This window comes from Sceloporus undulatus, chromosome 1 (assembly GCF_019175285.1).
Source record: "Sceloporus undulatus isolate JIND9_A2432 ecotype Alabama chromosome 1, SceUnd_v1.1, whole genome shotgun sequence".
Taxonomy (NCBI): Eukaryota; Metazoa; Chordata; class Lepidosauria; order Squamata; family Phrynosomatidae; genus Sceloporus; species Sceloporus undulatus.
In genome coordinates, this window is record NC_056522.1 from 189,028,827 (window position 1) to 189,051,847 (window position 23,021).

At 41.1% G+C, this 23,021-nt stretch overlaps 2 protein-coding genes across 3 annotated transcripts in view; one reads left to right on the forward strand and one right to left on the reverse strand.

Annotated features, from left to right (window-relative positions):
* Positions 1-17,137, reverse strand: part of LOC121919151 (cytochrome P450 20A1) — a 24,812-nt gene extending 7,675 nt beyond the window's left edge. The window contains exons 1-8 of one of the 2 annotated variants that reach the window (XM_042445444.1): positions 16,626-17,137; positions 14,350-14,517; positions 14,030-14,108; positions 11,401-11,516; positions 9,713-9,745; positions 8,943-8,997; positions 5,549-5,669; positions 4,230-4,341 (exon numbers count right to left, since the gene is read on the reverse strand). In XM_042445444.1, the coding sequence (XP_042301378.1) occupies positions 4,230-4,341; positions 5,549-5,669; positions 8,943-8,997; positions 9,713-9,745; positions 11,401-11,516; positions 14,030-14,108; positions 14,350-14,517; positions 16,626-16,757 (816 nt within the window). In that variant the 5' untranslated portion in view covers positions 16,758-17,137. The remainder of the gene's footprint in view (positions 1-4,229; positions 4,342-5,548; positions 5,670-8,942; positions 8,998-9,712; positions 9,746-11,400; positions 11,517-14,029; positions 14,109-14,349; positions 14,518-16,625) is intronic. The other variant, XM_042445445.1, reaches the window with a different exon arrangement.
* A 5,293-nt stretch (positions 17,138-22,430) lies between these two features.
* LOC121925736 (alpha-aspartyl dipeptidase-like) overlaps positions 22,431-23,021 on the forward strand; it is an 8,326-nt gene continuing 7,735 nt past the window's right edge. The window contains exon 1 of the mRNA XM_042458244.1: positions 22,431-22,460. Within this exon, the coding sequence (XP_042314178.1) occupies positions 22,431-22,460 (30 nt within the window). The remainder of the gene's footprint in view (positions 22,461-23,021) is intronic.

Here is a 23,021-nt window from a genome sequence, read left to right on the forward strand (position 1 = left end):
CTATAAATGCACATTCATATCTACACCTATATTTTCAAATCTAAATCTACACCTATCTTACTATGTTATCTTATGGGCTCATTCCTACTACAATTTACTTTGAATTTCAGATCGAGTTAAATGTCCATCATTCCCATTTGAAGTCGGTTTCAAACTGATTCTGATCCCAGAGAATTCCTTAAAAGCGGTGTATTTGACACTATTTTTCAAGAGTTCTTTTGAGAAGAATCAAATCACAAGCATGCTCAACAAGTGGTAAAAACCTTAGGATCAGAATTGCATATCACTGGAGGGGAGGGACTATGGCAGAGCGTTGGCAGGGTGTGTCACCCATCCAGCCTTTGGCTGCTTGAAATCTGCCATTTTTTAGTGTTGCCCTTTGTCTTTGTGTGGTGGCTTTTTAGTTTTCCATTTTTACACTGATTGATTCCTTCCGAATCTGGCCATGATCGTTCTTCACTGTAAGAGGCAAAGGGGTTTCTTAGCTTTTCTTTTGAAGGGGGATCTGTTGTGTCTGGTCCTCCTTACTTTTGAGGAGAGCCCAGGCTGTTGAGGGGGAAAAAAGGGACAAATTTTTCCTTCCTTCCACACTGGAAGGCTTCCTTCCAAGCCAGTGTGGTCCAGCGGTTTGAATGTTGGACTAGGTCTCTGGAGACTAGTGTTTGAATCCCAGACCAGCCATATAAACCTAGTGGGTGACCTTGGGCTAGTCACACTCTCTCAGCCTCAAGGGATGGCCATGGCAAACCCCCTCTGAAGAAACATGACTAGAAAACCCTGTAATAACAACTTGAAGGCACACAACAAGAAACAACAATCTTTCCCTCTCTCCTTCTGAAACTCCAATTCTCTCTCTCTTTCTTCTCCCCTTGCATAGTTTTCCTTTACAAAAGTGGGCATAAAGTTTTCCCTCTTCTTCTTCTTTTTCCCTGCCAGAATTATGGAAGGAAAGAAGGAAAGGTGGACTAACTTCTGAAAAGGCACAGCACAATGTAGGTCATTCAGGAAAAATGGAGGACATGGCAAAAGGATGGCAAAGGCAGGCCCCTCAGAGGATCCCTTACCAAGAAACTCTGGGATAAGTTAGCCTTGCGGGGAGTCACATTCTCTCAGCCTCAGAGGATGGTGATGGCAAGCCCCTCAGAGGATCCCTCGCCAAGAAACCCTGGGATAAGCTAGCCTTCAGGAGAGTCACACTCTCTCAGCCTCAGAGGATCCCCACATAGCTAGGGAAACCCCCTCTGTGAGTTCCTATAGAATCCAGTGCCGCAGTCCTAATAGCCACTTACCAGCGAGAAAGTGCCATTGCAATAGGGGGATTTAAATCTGAGTACAGAGCCAGGCTGGTGTAGTGCCTTGAGCATCGGACTATGGAGATCAGATTTTGAATCCCCATTGAGCCATGGAAAACCACCTGGTTACCTTGGGAACGTCCAACCTCCGCCTCAGCGAATGGCAATTGGCAACTCTCTCTGAAGAAACTGGCCAGGCTAAAAAGTGGATGGGGGGGCGCCCACCACAGGATCCCCCGTAGCTGGAATTATGGTGGTTGTTTTGCCGAAATTTGCCTGGCAACGTCCCCAATGTGCACGCAATGCGATCAGCTTGCTTGGCATTTAAAAAAAAAGGGGGGGGGCAATGTTGCCAGCGCAAATACAGTGAGGACAGACAGTGGGCTCCCCCTCCCCACCCCCCAAAACCCAAACCAACACAAATCCAAAAGACCTGTTTCATAGTGGGAACCACGCACAATGGAATCGAATCAACAATCTGGATTGAAGTCTCATTGTGAACTGGTTAAATGGTAAGTGAGAATGAGGACCTATATATGTCCTGTCTGGATTGGTCACCACCAGGCATTTTGCAGCCTCATTTGGAAGTGAGCCAGCTCATTTTTCTTCCGTTGTTAAAGACAGATTATTTGGAAAAGGACAACACAGCATACAGCTGTCAGGGAAACCCTTCTGAGAAATTTCCTTTAAATTGGAGGTACACCAGAAGGAAGGCAAGAAAACACAGACCACTCTGGATCCGCACGTATACATAATCTCGTGTTGTCCTTGGATGTATGAGAAGAGCAAGAAAGGACTTGCAGAACAGAGACACAAGCACTTCTACGAATCAGGAGGTCTAATTTTGTCCAGCTGGGAACTCATCACAGACCATCCCTACTCAAACCAGAAATGGCTAGTCAGCTCCCTTTTGGTGTTTCAAACCCTACTACCCCCACTTACCCCATTTAAAAGAAGCCACGGCAGAAGCAACCAAGGGTTACTGTGCTTCTTGCCAAGTTTCCAAGGCACAATCTTTCCTGTTTTTCCTGTATTGTGTGTGTGTGTCGGCTGGGGGGGGGAGTGTAAAAGTTTGATAGGGTAGCCCAATTGGTAGCAATAAACAAAAATGAAAAAAAGTCAATTTGTTTTCCGCTTTTCTAATCCGTGAGATTGGATTCTCTGTGGTGTTCTTTGTCTGTGAAGCATAGCTTTGAGTTCACATCACAAGAACTAAAGCAGCACCCTTTGCATAATGCAAGCATGCACTACTCGGGAGACAAGTCTGACCTTGATTACAATGGACTTACCTCCAAGTAAGCATGGTTTTAAATGACCAGGGGGAGCCTGATGCTGGGGAAGGGGGGACTGACATGTGGAACGGAGGAAATTTACTATGTATCTTTAGTAAAAATACAATGTTACGAGTGAACGATAGAATAGTAAAAAATCAGTTCTGCTACACCTTTCTTTCTCTAGAGCAAAGTTAGTTCGTGCAGTTGGTTTCACAAGCCAAAATGGGAATGAAACCGTTGCCTAACCACCACAACCAAGGCACAGCTTAAGGTCTGAGTTTGTTCCAAGCAAGTAGCCAAATATTTTAAACACTTTGAAAATTCTTGAAACCATATATACATACCACTAAGAAACAAACCAGCAAACACCAAATACAAAATCCACAACAAATAAAATGACTTCCTAGCCTTTACTCCTGGATGTATTTATAATTTTTATCTTATTGTTATTTTTGTTATCATCATTATTTTCTCCCCCCTTCTGATTATTTCATATGTCCCTTACACTTCTTCAATTATTTCCTTTTCTAATACATTTCTCTGATCTATAATATATCAATTATCTGTCAATTATATATGTATATTTGACTACTTTGTAGGTTTAAGGCTCTTTATTAAGAAAAATGAAATATGAAATTTCAAAATCTGCAAAAAATAAGGAATCAGGGGCAAAATGGACCAGCACCATATCCTAGCTTGGGGGTGTGGTGGTGTTTACACAATGCACGCCCTGATGCCGCCCACAAGTTGGGCGTCACACTGGCCAGCTGACCACACGGTGGGCAGCATTTTTGGCACTCTGGCATTTATTAACACCGTAAGCCACCGGAGTGCAGAAGAACTGCTACCGTGGCAGAAAAGCCACCCTTTTTCCATCACAAAAAGGAGTGGCATTTTGCCTCTTCTTTTGTGCCTGAAAAAAGCCAGATCAGACCCACGGATGTAGTTGCCGCAGCCCCAATCTGGTGTTCAAGGTGGCATCAAAGCCACCCCTATATGGCCATCTTGTTCGGCCCTATGAAACCAATAAACAGCAACTTAAATAGAACTCAGCTAAATATGTGTATTTATAAAGTTATTATATTATGTATATATTCTCTATTCCTAAAATACTTTTCTCTCTCCATATTTGTTTACAATACGTCAGCAAGTTTAACCAGTCATGCTGAAATTTGTTTGTTGATTTGTTTCTAATCAGATTGTTTAACCTATCAGCTTCCGTGAAATCATGTAATTTTAGCAACCACTCCACTTTATCCTGTTCTTCCTTTGCTTTCCATTTTTTCTCATATGCAGATCTTGCTGCTACTATCACAGTAGCCATAGTTTACTAGTTCAACTGAAATGGGAAACTAAAATTAAACTAGAAATTTCCTGTTTTAATAATTGCTTAGGTGGGAAAAAATGAGCAAAGGAGCTGTGGGTGCAAAAGTCTGACTTATATCTTGGCTTTCTATCCAAGATACTGTTGTTTGAAATAGTTAATATAAAAAAAGATTTTAGTGTCCTAGTTTACAGGTCTGTATGTAAGCATACATGCAGGTGTTTAAAAAACATTACATTCTCTTCCATAACTGTCTTTCTATACATTCCCACAATCAAATGGGCAATTAACATTTAGGAATATAAAACTGAGGATTTGAGTACTGGCTTCCAATCCTACCTCCTTGGGAATAATATGTTGGTCAACTCTGCCCTCCAGCTCTTGAAGCCTTGCAGCAATTGGCGTCAGCTTTGCTGTCCTCACGGTCTCGCAGAGAACCTGCCGGCAGTATCTGCAGACAAATACCATTTACAAGCATTTCCTTTGAAATCTAAAAAGCAGCACACACTCCTATGGAGCCCAGAGGTAGTGTTCTTGGATTCCAAAACATCAGGAACCCAACAAAGAACTCAACATTAAGCCAAGTGAATCACAGCACAACTTGTAACAAGGTTAATCCATTAGCACATGAGTAGGTTTCACCAGGCCACAAAGGCCCAGGGGAGAAATAACTTTCCCAATTGCTAACCATGATTTGAAGACAAGGAGCCTGCTGTGAGCTCACATACATATCCACTATCCTCTTGCACAACCCCTCAGCAAATTCATTCCCCCACCCCCCAGCCTGTCCCAACATTTGCTTTAAATCAGGGTGTAATCCTACCAGACTGAAAGGGGTTTGTAAACCCCAAGTTTTGAGGCACACTGCTTTATGTATGAGGGCAATTTTGGTTAACCATGTTTAGCTCCAGTATAAGCATTAAGTACACCAAAGTTAATGCAAGCATGGGAAGAAAAGGGAAAACTGCAGTGGGAGGCAGAAAAGTGTGTGGAACTCTGCATTTATCCTTATTCTCTGAACTGGCTTGGACTACTGGGCACCAGCACCAGAACTTACATAAATCTTCAGAAACTGGATTTTATTAAAGAGTCAAAGGCTGCTTCCAGAGTGTAGAATTAGTGCAGTTCCAAACCATTTTAACTGTCATGGCTCCATCCTGTGGAATTCTGGGATTTGATGTTTGTTGTGGCATTAGAGCACTCTGCCAGACAAGTCGAAATATCTCACAAAACTACAAATCCCAGAATTCCATAGCACTGAACCATGATAGTTAAAACAGTGCCAAACAATATTAATTCTGCAGTGCAGATACAACCAAAGAGTGCAGTGGCAATATAGAAATGGAAATATTTATTACAGTATGATCTTTTGTGGATTGTAGACCAACTTGTTTGCTTCCTTTAGGATCAAAGTGTGATTGTGAGATTGTTTTACACATGCTTATATCCCTTGAAAATGTTGCTTTCTGGCTTACAACTCCCAGAATCCCCAAGTCATCATGCTGGTGGGGAGATTTTGGGGGCATCAGTCCAATAAGCAACTTCTGCTATCTCTGTGTATACACACCTGTATGCACCCTCCCTTTTTTCCTTCCCTCCCCCTTATTCTCCCTCCCCTTTCCCTTCACACATACACACTCACTCACAAACATACACACCTGAGTTGTTCAATTTTTGCGTGTGTTACTGGGCCTTTTCCAAGAACTTGATCCATTTCCTTATAAAGCTTTTGCTGAACTTCTGTTGAGGTAGTCAAGAAATAGACTGCCCAGGTGCACACTGTAGTTTAAAAAAAAAAAGCAGTTGGAGAAGACAAAACAATATGTTTGGTCAGCATCTTCTTCCTTGCAAATCATATTTCCTGTACTCTAGCTTAAAAAGATAATAATAATAATAATAATAATAATAATAATAATAATAATAATAATAATAACAAAGTAGCCGTACAAATCACATGAAGCAAAGAGGAAGCAGCTGTTTGGTGGGTTTTGAGGAAATGAGAATATACTTTGCAAATGCCAGGATAATAATTTAAAAGGCTGTACACTCTTTTGAAGTAATGTTGCCACTCTGCAATTATATCATGCCTTTTCCTCCTAAGTGCTCAGTGTGCTTCACATATATTATTACCTCAGCCATGCTGAAATGTAGGCTGGTATTATCATCAGAGAGAAGGCCAGAGAGGCTGAGGCTTTTCTAAAACTATCCAAGTCCTCCCATCCCACTCTTTTCAAACATGCATCCCTTTCACAGACCCACACCTATCCATTTATTGAATCTCTTTTCCCTTCCCCATCCCTCTTACTTCTCCAGAAGCCTTCTCCCCCCACAATTCAACTGAGAAAACAAAATTCACTGGCACCAAAGGGATCCCTCCACAAGCCATTTAATTGCTACATGCAGAAGAAACAACATGGGAAGAAATATCTCAAATGTTACTCACCAAAATCACCTCCTTCTAACAGACACAGCAATTAAGTTCTGAATTAATGCAAAATGAACCTTTTCTGCTTCTAAAACAGATGTGTCTATGGGAGAGGGGGGAGCTCTAGTGTTTTCTCTTGTTGTAAACAATTTTATCTTATGCAGGTTCCTCCATTAGATTCTAGTTACTTCAGGCTCTTGGAAGAAAATATAAAGTACTAGGCGTGTCGCCTGAAACCACTGCTCCGTAAATAGTAGGTGCTACCACTGATGGGATGAGAGTTACTTCTTCCCATGACTACAACTTTCCTTCTCTGAACAGAATGAATATGAGCCTTTTCCCTACACTCTCCTGCAAGCAAAAACCTCACTGTCTGTTTTTGTCAATGGTTTCCTGCCTCCTTCTGATATAGTGAAAATTTCTCATTTATATCCCCCTTCATTTGGTTAGAATACAAGATATAGAATACAAAAACTGATGGCAAAACACACTAAAAGTCTCTACCCACCCCCCTCAATGTAGTTAAATATAACTCTAATTAACTAAGATGGCTTTTGTGAGAAAACTTTGTCCAGGGAACTAAAGCAAACAAATAAATTACTGAAAGACCATGGGTTAGACTCAACATTAAACTCGTGGCAGTGTCAGGATTTCCTTTCCCTCCCTCTCCCAGCAGCAGCATCAAAAACCCTTCTCTGGAGGGTTTTCCCAGCTCTCTGGAACAGACTTTGAAGATACACAGAAGGAGCAGGGAGATGGACAACTCCTCTGTTCTCAAAAGGGACATCAAGGGATTCTGGGCTGGAGGAGGAATGTCTCATGTCACTGGTGTTCTCTTAAGTTTATCCCAACTCTATACTACAGGGGTGGAAATCACTCAGCTCTCCAGATGCTGGAGTGTAATTCTCAGGATTCTTCCCCATCAGCTATGGTGGTGAGGGCTGCTGGGAGTTGTACTTTGCCAGCACCTGGGGAGTAGCACAATTCCCACCTGTGCCATAATTTAAAACAGGCAACTATAAACATTCTTAATCCGAATGGGCCAGCACCTGATATAACAACCCCTGGAGTAACAAGTGTCAGCAGATGACATCACTACTCTGCATTTGGCTTTATCTGGCTATAGGAAAACTGCCAGCCACTTCTCTGACACGCCCCTGCTCTCCATCAGTCATTAAATGATGGCAGGGAAGAGTGCTTTTTGCAGCTAAAATATGGGGTTTGGAGGTTGAGAGGAGGTATAGGATAGTTCCACAAATGGAACCTTTACGCTACACCTCCACGATCCAGGATCTCAGTCGCTTACAGAATCTACAAATAAGTCTCTTACAGAATCTACAAATAAATAGAACTACAATATAGTCATTTCATGGCAATACATGATAAGAGCAGATAGAATGTAGCACACACAAAGATGGAAAGGGACAATAATTCCTTCATGATAGGATTGGTTGTTAAAATTGTATGATATTGACAGAATTGGTAAGTTAACCACTCTGATGCATGAGAAATCTTTGGACTGTTTTGAGAAAGAATGGAAAATGCTGATTGACTATATGAAGAACAAGGGAAGTTGTGGTATGATTTTAAGCTTTTAGACTATTAATATATTAGAAGTTTTATTTAGTTTTATAGTATTATTCTTACTTTTATTGTTATTAACAATATGATTTGTGGTTATTTTAAGTGTCTTATAGACTTTTAACTAAATTAGTGAGAGTTAGATTAGTAATATGTATGAACCATAGTGAATCATGCTGGAAGCCATCCGTTCCCTGTTTTGTATGTTTTGTTTGTGTGGTGTGTTTTGTTTGTTTGTTTGTAGACAGTTTTAGATTTATTGTTAGGCGATGTACTTAAATGTTTCTTAGATATAGAAAATTAGTGCATATCTGTATGTGTAGTTTTTTGTCATTTTAGAAAGATTATATATATGTAAAATGTCATGGCAGTATCATCTGAACTGGTGTAAACAGTTTCCATAGGTTACTAGCAGTGGTCATGCAGAGGTGCTACTGGATACTTTTTTCTCAAAAGGTATTTTAGCAAATAAATTTAAAAAACAACAATCTCCCATGCATTTTTTTGAGAACTGTAATGCAGTGAAGCAACATTTATAGTGCTATTTGACAGCCATGGCAACATCCTATGGAATCCTGGGACTGGTAGTTTAGGGAGGGGCATTTTGAATTTTCAGCCAGAGAATTCTCCTTGGTGTCTCTGACCAAAAGTATCAATCCCATGATTTCACAGGACACATCCATGGCAGTTAAAGTGGAAACTTACTGCTTATCTAGTGTGAAAGATGCCCAGGTTAGGCCCATTCAGGGAAAATCAAAATTTCTTCCATTAGAATTCTCTTTGGGACCAAAAATAAAGATATAAATACCGACCAGTACCCCCAGTAAACTTGATTTCTCGCTGAGGTCTGAAAATTCAGCTCTCATAAAGCAAGTTATATATGAGGGTTCAGGTGCTATGACTGCACAAATGGAAGATGCACAGAAATCAGATTATCTATTATAATGTAAAAACACAAAAATTGAGATCAGCTAAAACTACTGCAAGATAAGCTTTCACAGGAACTGGCCTATGTCAGTCCATTACACCCTCTTTTATGTACTTACATGTAGCAGTGATTATGGACCCCGCCAAGGAGAATATCATTGTGTCTTCCAAAATCTAGGAAACAAAATCTGGTTCAGGGAGACATAATCGGTAATTGTCTCATAATCCCACCAAAGATCTTGATTGGGAGGAAGTGGGGAGAAAATAAGTGACAAGTTATTGCTAAATATGATTACTGTGTTAGAAAATTTAAGATATTAGAGGTATATACAAGTGCAAAAGCAGGGTTACGTTGAACATTAAGAAAACAAAAATAATCACATATGATTTAATTAGAGGCTGGATGGCTATCTGTTGGGAGTGCTTTGAGTGTGTGTTCCTACATGACAGGAGGTGGGACTGGATGGTTATTATAGTATCTTTCATCTCTATGATTCCATGATTTATGTAATTTTAAAGCAGATGATGAAGACATTCAGATAGTCAAAGAATTTCTATAACTTGGTTCAGTCATAAACAAAAATGAAGATGGCAGTCATAACAATTTTGAATTGTGATTTGGAAAGGCAGCTATGAAGGAATGAAATAAGATCCCCAAATGTAAAGGTATATTATTAAATATATCTTTTCTGTGCATGGTTTTAAAAGAGGGACAGTGAAGAAAGCTGACAGGAAAAGAATAAACTCAAATGTCATGCTAGATGAGTGTGTTACAGGTTAATTTTAGCTGGAAACTTCTCAGCCTTTGCATATACCATTAAAAGGTTTATATATAATTAAATAAGGACATATAATCTGTCAGAAATCTATAGATGGTAAAATATAGGACCTGAAATCTGACAGTTTCTGTCCATCTTCTGTTCTGCAACAAAAGAAAGGGAAATACTTGTTTACATTTCAAGTCTGGGAAGAATGCCAGCTATTCCTTAAAAAATGTAAACTAAAAATTGTAAAAAATATCCTCATGTTCCTCTGTGAGTTAGTACATTAGAGAAACATGACAACAGGTAGTAGGGTGTATTATAAAAAATGGGGTGTGCACTAGTACACCAAACAAAAGCATGATATCTAAACCTCTGATTGGAGAAGCAATGCCCTGAGTGGGTGCCAGGCAGAATAAAAGAGCTAAATCAAAGCCATATATTAGGCTACTTAGACAGGCCTCCAATGAGAGAAGAGAAAGCTATATGTAGCTTTCCTGAGAAAAGTTCCTAATAAGCCCTTACCATGTTAGGTAAGGGCTAGGATAGACAGATGCTTAAATATGATAGATGTACTTAAGACTTGCTTAAGCAGTGCTAAAGCTTTAGCTCTTTGAATGCCTGTATTACACAGAAGCCTGTCAAGAGTTGTAAAATTCCTCAAACAAATGAAAATGGCTAAGAATATGATAAGGGGCAAAATGGCAAATATGTAAAAGCCTTTAGGAATTGTCTATAATGACTTAGCAGATACTATGGAAAACCATGTCATTAGGGAGAATCTGATTATAAAGATACAAAAATAATGTTACATGTTAATTGGTTAAGAAGGCCAATGTTTTTACATGTATACTGTATTCAATAAAGAAATAAAGTCTCTATTAATGTCCTGATTAACATGATGTGATGGCTATATGATTTAATGTAAGATGCCAGATATGAAACATAATAGAATAATGCCTTACATATGTTATGGAAGTAATGAAGTTGAATGCCCAGACATTGCTATGCCCGTATGTCTCCCTGAGGTGAATCTATATCTATATTGGTGACCCAAAATAAATGAGCCAAAAGCATTGATCTAGGGCATGCTGTTCAGATGGTGCACACCCGGGATTGGGCCAAAGCTGTGCCATGGCAACTGAAGATGGCCCAAACCTTACCATAAATGGAGCACAAAAGAAGTGCTCATTGCTGGCGGTCCGTTGCAAACTGCCATCATGGCTGGCCTCGGTACCATGGAGTCTAGTTGCCGCAGTCCCACACCATTTGGGTCATGCACAAGGTTAGAGACCACTCCAAGCCAGAAGTTGCCACCCATGGTTGTCCACCAAGGACATCCACTTTCCACATGACACTGTCATTTGGTATTCTCCCAACATTTTCTTTCCCTTGCTGAAAAGATGAAATGTCTCTCCAAATGCCAGTTGTTGGCAGTAAATTATTTTAACTAAAATACTGTCTTTGGTTCTACCTTTTCTGTCTTTGGCCCCGACTGCCACTGCAATGAAGCCCCCAGAACTTCCCTGAAAATGAATTTGTCCTTTTGGCTTAAAGAGCTCTCTCATCCCTTGGGATAAAGTATAGATCAGAGATCAGTGTTATAAATCACAGCCCCCACACCCACATAAATATATATGGAGAGAAATTCTGTCTCTCAGTAGAAGACAACAAAACAAATACAAAGCAAGGAAAAAGATTAAATCAAACAAAACACAATGCAGGCAATTAAATTCATCTATTCCACCAGGGTGCAATTAGGAGCAAATCTAGTGGGAACTCTATTAATGATTAATTACACAACAGATGAAGATACCTGCTTGTCACTCAGCTTCCCCTGCAGTAGCGCATCTATGAAGATGTACCGATTTAAGCTCTTCCCCTGTCGCTCTTTTATGACTTTCTTCAAGACCAACTCCATTTCCATCAGAGCTTTAAGAAGAGGAAAGAATTAGCTTCCACCATTTACAAAAGGGGGCAGTTCTTAAAGACCATTTCATTGCCCCATGCAAGACCTCTCCCCACATGAGGATTGCTAATACTGTAGTTGGATGGATAGATTAAGGGGCTAAATAGACTGGTGTTTTAACACTGGCCTTGAGTCAAAGGAACATCAAAATGCCGCCACCACTGTGGTAAGGGCGCCTTGTTGCTGGTGCTAAAAGGAGCAGCATTTTGCTGTTCTTTTTAGTACAGGCTAAATGCCAGATCGGGGCCGTGGTGTGCAGTTGCCATAGCCCTGATCCGGCGCTGAAAGGGACAGTGTGGAACCACTCCTTTGGGACGCTGTATAGTCCCTAAAACAGCAACACATAGATCTTTCACCACATCAACCAACATGAGTAATGATTTCTCAGCCATATGTACATGTATCTTTTCAACAGAGATGTGGTCTTTCATTGCAACCCAAAGAATATAGTATTTATTCATAGCATGTACATCAGCCCTAAATATTTCCTTCTTGAGAGGGTGTGCTAACTTTTACACCCCTTTCTTTTATATTCCAACATGGTTGTATGGAGAATGGCTGACAGGCAGGTGGAAGTACCTAGTATTAAACACATCTTAAATTTAGATCCCTTTCAGCAAGAAAACACTGCAAGTTTTGTCAGATTACTGGGCATCATTTGGCAGTATTTTTATCAGAGCCAGTATAATATAGCAGTTTGAATATTGGGAGCAGGACTCTGGGAGAGCAGAGTTTAAATTTCTACTTGACTGTGGAAATCTACTGACTGGCTTGAGCAAGTCACATTTTCTCAGCCCCAGTAGAAGGCAATGGCAAACCTACTCTGAAGAAATCTTGTCAAGGAAACTCTATGGTAGGCCTGGGGAGGGAGCCCTGGTGGGGCAGTGGTTAAATGCCAGTACTGCAGCCACACGTTTGTGAGTTTGAGCCTAGGCAGGGCTCTAAAGTCCATGCAGCCTTCCATTCTTTCATAGGTTGGTAAAATAAGTACCCAGCTTGTTGGGGGCAATTGGTTTACACATTGTAAACTGCTTAGAGCAGTGATGTCCAAACTCTGGTCCTCCAGGTGTTTTGGACTTCAGCTCCCAGAATCCCAGACTATTGGCCAAGATGGCTGGGGCTTTTGGGAGATGAAGTCCAAAACATCTGGAGGGACAGAGTTTGGACATCACTGGCTTAGAGAGTGCTAGTTCACTGATAAGTGGTACAGAAATGTACTTGCTATTGCTATAGGAATGTGGTAGTGGTTTGAGTACGACTCAAGACCAGAGTATGACTCTCCACTCGGCCACAGAAACCCACTAGATGACCCTGGGCAAGTAAGAGTTTCTCAGCCGCAGAGAAAGGAAAAGACAAACCTTTCTGAACAAATCTTGAAAGAAAACCACATGATAGGGTCATCATAAGTCACAAATAACTTGAAGGCACAAAACAACAAAGGTTCACAATTCTGTAGCCAATTTGTAGGTATGCAACAACCACAAATCTCAATTTAAGAATGCATTGTTTATTACATCCTAAAGACAAGTATGCTTTCAGCCTCTTGAAATCCATATGCTTTCAGCCTCTTGAAATCATCAATAGATCAATATGGCTAAAGACATGGAACTAGTTTCACGTTATCTTAAAAGGTCTAGGTCAGAGATGGAAATCATGCAGCCCTCCCAATGCTGCTAAACTGCCATTCCTAGTATTATTTAATACAACATCTGGAAGACTGCATGAATATACTCTTGTACTAGCCTAGACCCACTTTGCCTTCTGCACAGAAATATTGGAATTATCTCACATGCAAACCTCTCCCTAGTTTTATGTGGGCCTCTTGGTAGTTGCAAACCCTTTCTGTTTCAAAACCCAGCCAATTTTACCCAGTGCTTCTCACTTTAAGTCTGGTCCAACCCACAGCTGGAATGTAAACCCCACTAGGTTCCAACCAAGGCAATGGAGATCTTGACAGGGTGTAGGTACATTTTAGGTACCCTGTCAAGATCTCTGTACAACACAGAGGCACAATTTGACAAAGTACTGGGTTGGAGAAAGGCTGCAAGGTAGGTAGAAGTGACAAGTAATTAAACATATACAGTAACTTATTCAATTTGACTGAGGCACTACTACTGAACAGCACAAGAATAGCAACCCCTCCCCCAACTAATCTATTTAGAAATAATTTTACCAAATATTCAGCTCACACTTTTAAGTGTTTCCTGCCATGGTGAGAATGTGAATCTTTTTCTTTTTCATGAAAACAAAATATTTTAAAGCAATCAAATACTTAGAAGCAAAACCCAGGACAACCTGTCTTGTAAAATAAAGTGATGCAATTTTTGGAACAACCATTTAGATTTCACTTTGAATATCTCCTATGAAGGACATATGTAGTTTTCCACTAATCAAGAGATGTTACACTCCGAGTATGATCACTTTATCTCACAGCACACTTATCTTGTATGAACTAAGGAGCACAAATGCAACTTACCATCTTCATACATCTTTTTTCTGGTCATACTTTTGTCAAGTGACCCATCCAAGAAGCCCTTTCCAATTTCAGCCCATATCTGTAATAAATGCAAATGAATCATGTTAACTATCCAATTTATTAAGTCTTCCAAGAACATAAAATGTAGGAATGGATCTCTATAGGAAGGATACAAAATAGGAAAATGACCCTCTAATGGCATTAATCAAAAAAGTATGTTTGCTTTTATGCTACTTTAATGGGATTTAAATGACTAAGACCTCTACTGTATGACATAAAATTCAAAGTAAGAGCTGTGCTTCTCCTTCCCATAGGCGTACCGCATCATGGTTCTTACGGAATCGGATTACTTCTTGGTCATCTTCAAACCTGCTGCCCATGGCGGCCTGTGTCACAGCTTTCATTGAAAATCCTAGCATGTGTTGACTGAGGGGCACATGCTGAGATTCTGGGAAAGACAGCCATTTTGCTAGCAATTCCTCTGACAGCTGGAAAAAAGGGAGAAAAGTTGTGTTAATCCTGACTTTATCCCATTTGCACTGAGAGAATGAACAGAACAAAACTGAGCGGACAAAATGCAACCCCAGGCCAATTTTGCAGCCCCCCTAAAAGTCCCTATCCAATTGATGGGGGCTGACTTTTTTTGCTCCAAAATAGCCCATGGACTCCTAGGGGCCTCCCCCCCCCCCACCTTTTTTAGCCTGTATAGACCTTCCTCTAGCCTATACAGGTCTTTTCTCCCCCTTCAAAACAGGAAGACTAGGAAGTCCTGGTCTGTAAAAAGGCCTATACAAACTTTAAGAAGATGGGAGAATGGCGCAGTACAGATCGCCATAAAGCAGCATACTCGCTCCAATTCTAGGGTTAGAGAACATGCACCAACCACACACTCTAACCCTAGTTCATGTGGACAGTGCCATCGTTACGTGGTGCTATTCACACGGGGCATGTGACAACGACTTCACGCATGAGCTGTGTTCAAATGGCAGGTGCGTGTGTGACATCTCCGCACCGCTGGAGGGCACTTATCATGCCTTTCCAGTGGCACGGAAAGGGGCTCCAAAACTGAGTTCCTTTTTGGAAGCGGATCGTTCCCGCAGCAACCATACGGCCACAGGAATGACCCTGAGGAGAAAGGGGCAGCCCCTTTCTCCTCATGGCTTCCAGGGTGTCCGGGGGGCATGAAGCCCCAAGGACACCCCTTTTCCGCACCATGGAGAAGCGGCATTTTGCTGCTTCACCGTGGCCCAGCAAAACTGTGGATTGGGGCCGCATTTTGCTGCCCTGGCCCCAATCCAGCGAGAAAAGGGACGGGTGCAGGCTGCCCCTTTGGGGCGGTCTGTACTGCGCCAATGTGCCAAAATGTTATTAGCTATTTTGGAGCACACACACACCCTCCAAGGTTTTGAAGGCATGGGTTGCCACCAGGGACGTAGCCCTCCAGGACCTAACAGAGGACCAATGTGACTCCTGAATCCCTGGAACTTGGCAGGACTGTCATTTATAACTGGGTATAAGTCATAATCAGTTGTAAATGACATTAATGATTAAATATACAGTACCTCAACAATATTATTGTTAAAATAAAGACATAGCATCTAGCTTCACTATTACTTATATCTCACTATACCAACCACTTCCCTTTTACAGACACCACAAAAGGACTTGCCTTCCCCAGAAAAACACCTCTCTACCGGAGCTGGGAAAAGGGCCAGAAATTTACTGAGGCATTTTGTCAGCAAGCCTGAAATCTCTCTGGAAGCCAAGATGATAAAGTTGAGGTTGTCATACTTTGGTCACGTCATGAGAAGGAATGACTCATTGGAAAAGATAATACTAGGAAAGGTGGAGGGATGTAGAAAGTGAGGGAGATCACATGCTAGATGGATAGACTCTATTAAGGAGGTGACATGCATGAATTTACTGGACCTAAGTAGAGCAATGGAAGACAGGGAGTCTTGGAGATGTTTTCCACTGGGTCACAGTGAGTCGGGATCAACTCAAGGACAGTTAAGAACAACAAAATTCTGTGTTACTTCTGGGACTGTACTTTTGACAAGCTTGCACAAGGAGGAACGTAATACCCTTGTATGCAATTAGTGAATCAATTAAAAGTTGGTTGGCTTACAGGCACAGTTCTGCCCTATGGACAAAAAAGAACATCAGTCGGAACAAGCTAGAATAGCCCCCAGCAGAACTTTACTCAGTGTTGAACAGGATGTGGGTCTCAGACTACAACTTCCAGAAATTCCCCCCAACATAGTGCCTCCAGTTGGGAGCTATAGTTCAAAAAAGTAGCTTTTCCTGGCTCTGTCTCATACTATGTAACAAAACAAAGGCTTGTTACAGACTGCCAAAATAAAGCTGCTTCGGGTCTCTTTGAAGGTATGCTATTTAAATGATGCATGCATCCTAAGAATCCGGAAGCTGCACCAAAGCTGCACTCCAGTGCTTAGGAATGGAGTGTGGCTTTGGCGCGACCTCCGGACTCTTAGGACCCATGCACCATTTAAACAGCATAACTCCAAGGGGACCCGAAGCAGCTTTATTTTGGCAGTCTGTAACAGGCCAAAGAGTCTTCAATGAAGCCATTAACCTTTTGGATGACAGGGAAGTTACTCTGCAGCGATTTGGTTACTCCATTTTCATATAGTTTCTTCCTCAAGCAGCTCTCTCCCACATCTCCACCTAGACCAGACTGGTATCTCAACAAGGACTTCAGCATCATTTCAAAGGGGTCCGCTGAAAAAAAAGAAAAAAGAGAAAGAATTAGAAAACAAATCCTCACATACAACACTCAACAATTACTAGGCTTCCTAAAGTGTAGGTCTGTCAAAATATTTAACAACTTCTTGTCACTGTGTAGGTGAGTAATTCTGTATCATTCCTTCATTTCCAAACAAGTCTCTTTCTAGGTTATCTGGAAGCCATAAAAGAGTGTTTAATCAAGAGTCTCATACATTTACAGTTTGCCCCTTTGCTCCACAGAAGAAGGGCAAAGGAATGGAACTCATTATCCTTATAGTATTACACAAACACCCTGTGAGGTAAATAAGGTTGAGATGCAGGAAAGGCTGTGCCCAAGTGTCAGCTTCATGGTTACAGGGACATAGCCAAGGGGGGTACCCCTCCTTCCATTAGATACAATGAATGGTGTGTGCTGCTGCACCACCGCACCCAAACCACATTATAATGGTGGCACTTAGTCTGGACCCCCCCTTCCCAAAATCCTGGCTATGTACCTGATGTTCAAGTGAGGATATGAGCCCAAGACTCCACTGTTCTAGCCCAACACTTTAACCACAACCTCATGACATGATGGAAATAAGGATGATTCACCTACCATGCATGACTGGACTACAGCACAGTTCTAGACCTGTCCCATTCCATGTACCTTCTATATCCAGTCAACAACATACACCAACCAGATTACTAAAAACGCTCATCTTCAAAGTAGTCTTCAAAATTCTCTTTTAAAACATTCTTCAAAATTTTTCACGCATGCTGGACCAAACAGGAAAGTAAAAGCAGTTTTCAACCTTTATTACAACTGCAACAGTGCCCATTTGTTATGCAGGTCAGTTTGTTGGCACTCAATATTCTCTGCTCAGCATTGTCAGATGATCCATACCCCACACCATCTGCTGCTCAATTCAATTAGCAAGAGTACAGCTGGCTTATAAATCCTCCCACAGCACTTCACAGAGAATACTGGTGCACAGCCCTCAATTCATGGAGAGCCTTTTCTCTGTTAAAGGCAGCATTTCCTTGCGGCAATCAGTGATATAGTGGATCATGACAGTTCCCCTATGGCACACCCCCAAGGGCAGTCCAAAAATGCTCTGTTGATCCATTATTGACAGAGTGGTTCTCACCACTTTTCATTGCCATCAGCAGTGGGTTTTTGTGAATGGGTCTTATCTGACCATTCAAGACCAAGCTGCTTTTAAAAAACAGTTGGTATTACAACAGGAATCATTCTCAATAACATACAATTACAGGAATGTCATTTTTCCCCTCCTTCTCTACTGCTGTGAGGAATGCAGCCAAGATCTGAGATTATAGAAGAAAATCATGAAGGGGTTTATTAAAACTACTTATTAAAAGGTCCTGGTGCTTCAACCTGGTGTGCCCTGGTTCGACTACACCACGGGGGGGGGGGGGGTAATCTGACAGGCGACACATGCTACGGAGATCTGAACCAGCAAAGGGTCAAAAGCCCCACTTGAGTTCTACACGTAATAGATCTGCACAGCATGTAGGGCACCTCAATGCCCTACAACAGGACTGAGTGATACCCAGAAGAGGGGTCACACCTGGTTGGCCCCCTCTTCTACCTTTGGGGCAGGAGGGGCAAACACAGGTCCTCGATGGCTGCTCCCGCCCTAGGCTTCTTCCCAGAGGAGCAGGAGAGGTGCACACTGCAGTGAAGCCTAGAGAGCTAGCATGCCCTTTTGGCCACTGCTGCCCCACATGCACCAGGTGACACTTGGCATAGGGATATCGCTGCATAAAGGACAACAAAAATTAGAGCAGAGAGGAGATTGTGTGCCATGAGCTGTGTGCTTTCAAATATTCAGTCCTTCTTTCTTCTGCATGATTATTCTTTTCTACAGCATGGTACAAGATGCCATACAATCTGTAACTCATTAATTTTTCTCCTAACATCACTGTTTAGTCATGCTGGCTAAGCAGGCGTTTGAAATGTAAGCCATGTGGATAGATCACATACTGCACCGATTCTGTGTCTCTTCCTACCACAAAATAGTAAGGTCAGTGGAAAAAAAGTTAAAAAAACAAACCAACCCCAAAACTCTGTTTTGTTTATTTAAACTAGTTTTGTTGTTGTTGTTGACATTAATGTGTAGGATCACACCAATATAGGACTAAATCAGAAAATTAAGTAGCAAAATGAAGTTCAGATGTTATGGCCACTAGCTTAAAGAATAATTGGTTTTTTAAAAGTGTTCTTTTAAAACAAGTTGTTGTAGTTGAACTTAGGTTAACTGAAGGATTTGTTTCTGAATGTCATTTTTTGCACTATATATGAAATAACATGATTAAAAAGAAGCAACTGACACTGGATACTGGTCTAACAATGAACAACTGCCAATAAACTGTAAAAGTTAAAATATTTAAATTCAAATAGTCATTGTTGTTCCAGTAAGAGGGTTGGAAAACAGTAATGATAGCCAGATTTTAAAAATAACATCAGTTTAAAAAACAGGAATGTTCTTTAAAAAGTCATTTGGTTTAAACCATGGTTAAACCAACCCGGTATAAACCAGTCAACCCTGCAAAGCAGTGCAAACCCCCCACCCCAGGCTAAGGTTGAACTCTGGTACTCATTTAACAGGGAGTAAATCCCGCTGAACATGGGATTTATTTCAATGTAGGAATGCATGGAATTTCACAGAAGGTGCCTTCCACTCACTCAGACCACTGCTCTCTCTAACACAGTATTGCTGACACAGACTGATAGCAGCTCCCCAGGGACTCAGTTGTCATTGCGTGCTTTCAAGTCAATTATGGGGACCTGTCATGGGATTTCCATGGTAAGATTGGTTCAGAGGAGGCTAAGAGGAAGGAGTCATTCCCAGCTCTAAATGGAGATGCTGGGAGCAGAGTCTGGGACCTTCTGCACACAGCCTCTCTGTTTTATTCTATCTTCTTGTTCATAAATTGTAGTGCCACGACTAATCCTTTATAACACTGATTTCAGGCTCATAAAAGGGAGGGGGTAAATTCCCACCCAATGTATGCAGATCCTGAAATGCAGCATACTATACTTACTTCCCAGCCCAACCCCCAAAGATCACTGAACCTGCATAGTGCAAAAGCAAAGGGTTCAATAAATAAGTGAGCTTGGCTAACCGTCGGCAATACAAACAAATATGCTACGAGCAACAGGACACAACAGGAGATAATGCAGAATCTCCCACAGAGCAGGTGAAGCCTTGGCTAGAAGATGAAGTCAAATTTAAATTCAAACCATTTGGGTCTCTATCATCTCCACAGTGAAGAGGCCTCTCTTCTCGTTCAGTTTTTCTCAAAGACTGATTTAAGTTCAAACTGGCACTTTTAGGAGTGCAAGAGAGCATGAAAAGAAAACCTTTAGGAGGAAAGGAAGCTTGTACAATATCTAATCAAAGGAGTTACCCATAGAGGCATATTTAATTACAATAGTTTTTTTTTAAATGCTGCAATGGGTGTTCACATTTAGCTCTTGCTGGCTCTAAATGGTGAACATGTGCAATTTCTTTATTCAGAAGAGAGGAAAAACCAAAACTTTGGAGGCCAGAGATGTGTATTTTCGCTTGCAGCATGACTGCAGCCTCTTATGTTATTCCTCACAGACTACAAAAAGCCTTGTTGTTGTTAGGTCCCAAAAATCAACAACTTAGCAGTTATTTACACCATCACAGTCCACACAACCAATTGTTGGAAACAAATATTATCAAGGATCTCATTCTAGGCATGCAGATTACTTTTATAATAGCTTATAGAAAGCCATGGGCAACAATACATTGGTATTTTGCCTACTCCCATTTATAACCTTTTAGCTCTTATCTTCATGCAGTTCACAAACTGATATGCCTATTTAACTTGCCCTGCTTTCAGTTCTGGCTCTGGGCTGTTGTTGTCATTGTCATCGTTATCATCATCATCTATGTATATAGAGCCTTTAGTGTACACAGCACTTCACAGAATAAAACAACACAAGTGACAACCAACTGTGACAAAAGGCATACAATCAATCTATCATATAGGCAAGAAAGAGTAATATAGATATAAAAGTAGTATAATACAATTGTAAAACAAGGTATCCAAATACCAATATATGAACCAATGCAATACGGTGCAAAAGCAAACGAAAAATATATAGAATCACAATATACAACATTATGAGGCTAAATTAAATTAAATTCCAAAAGGCTTGGAAAACAAGAAAGATTTTAACTGAAGTTTTTAAAAAAGAGGGAAGGACTTGTCTATAAATATTCAGAGATGCAATCCCAATATGGAGCAGCAAGTGTAAAAGAAAAAAGCTGAGCCCCAAAAGAATAAAGCCTTGGATGTGTGAACCCAAAGAACAAAGATCCTGAGCATGCCAGTAAAGAGAAATAAGGCCTGGGGGGGAGAGGTGGGGGGACCTAGGTCAGTAGAGCTTTAAAAGTTAAAACAAGAAGTTTGTACTGAATATTAAATAGAATAGGCAACCAATTAAGACACACCAACAGTGGTGTAACATGAGCAAAATGAGGAACCAAAAAGGCAATCTCAGCAACAGAACCTTGAAAAGAAACCAGGGGACTGAGATTAGATCATGGAAGACCAGTCAAAAGAAGACAATCAAGGAGGGAAATGACCGAAGTGTGAACTAACATGTCTTCAATGAGGGAGTAGAGACAAAAGGTCAGATTCTAGCAAAATTATAATAAGGGAGAGGGAGAGAGAGATGACTTTGCTTTCCAACATTTGCTCTTAGTTTAACCTCAATTCAACGGCATAAAAGTTCTCCCATTTTTAAGCTAGAGATCAGGCCCTTCTCTACAAATAAACATACACACTGTCTAGAGAAGGCTAGTCTGAAGATCAGGGCAAGACCAAGGGTATGCCAGAACAAGCCATTGCCCTGCAACCTTCCTCTCCGAATCACAAATGCCTTCTAATCAAGTAGATATAACTAAAATGTGATGGCGATAGGGACACAAAGCCACAGACACCATCAAAAAAGTGCAGGAACTTGTAGTGCATTGACAAAGAACTTTAACACAGTTCATTCTTCAATCACTTTCAACATATGAGGGGAGACTTTGCAGACACTGGGTCTACTTATTTCTTTTCTTGCTAAATACTCTACAGAGGAAACTCTTGTTGCTGAGTTACATGATTACAAGCTTCAAACCCAATGCAAGCTACACAAGGAAAAAGCCTAGTATCACAGAACTGGAAGGGATCATAAAGGTGATCTTGTCCAGCTCCCTGCCATGCAGGAATACACAAGGCGTGCATGTATATAAAACTGCATTTTCTCACATTCATCCCTTGTTGTCTTTTTTGCCTTCTCAATCCCTGCCTCTGTTGGCATTGTCCGAAATCTAGACTGTAAGCTCTTTACTAGAGTTACCATCAGTCCAGCTGTAAGGTAGTGTGACTTGGCCATGTCAGGCAGCAAATTTTGAGCATAATGATCAGGCCACAAAGTGTTTTTTTTTAAACTTTGTAATTACTGATGTACTGCCAGAGAACTGGAAAGAGTTCTCTGGGATTTTCTGGGACTTCTGGGATTTTCTGCTTCGTGACAATAGAACTGGACAGGTCCTATTAGCACTTTGCATCCTGACCTGGTCGATTTGTAGCTCCCAGGCTATGGAAACATGGAACTGAGGCCTGCGAGATGCTTTACCAGTTCCACAAATGCAGCAAGGTAAGAAATGTGACTCCTCCAGCCCATGTCTAGATCGAAGTGAGGAAACCTTCACTTCTCCACTTCAGATGTTTTGGCCAACAACTCCAACCAGGCTCATCCAGTATGGTCAATGGTGAAAGACTGTGAGACTCATAGTCCAGAACATCAGGTAGGCCAAAAATTTTCCACCACTATCATGTGTAAAGAAGTTGAGGAAAGAGCTGTCCCATCATCTAGAGAAGCTCATCTCCATGGAGAAGATGTGTTTATCTTATCTTCCTTTTTCAAAGCAAAATCGAGAAAGTGGGGGGGGAGTGTGCATTGTTCATGCTTCCTCTGTCAACATGTTTCTAGGAAATACTGTGATGTCCTCTGTCTAGGGTTGCCATAAGGCAGGACCTCCAAACTGGGACAAATGTAGGACAAATGTAGGGCCACATTTTCAAATGTAGGACACGTTTTTAAAAATGGAGGACACATGAAAAAATTGATAATTTTTTAAAAATGTTAATATAAATGCATGTTTCTTAGGCATGCCAAAATGTCCTCCATTTTGAGCATGCCTAAGAAACATGCATT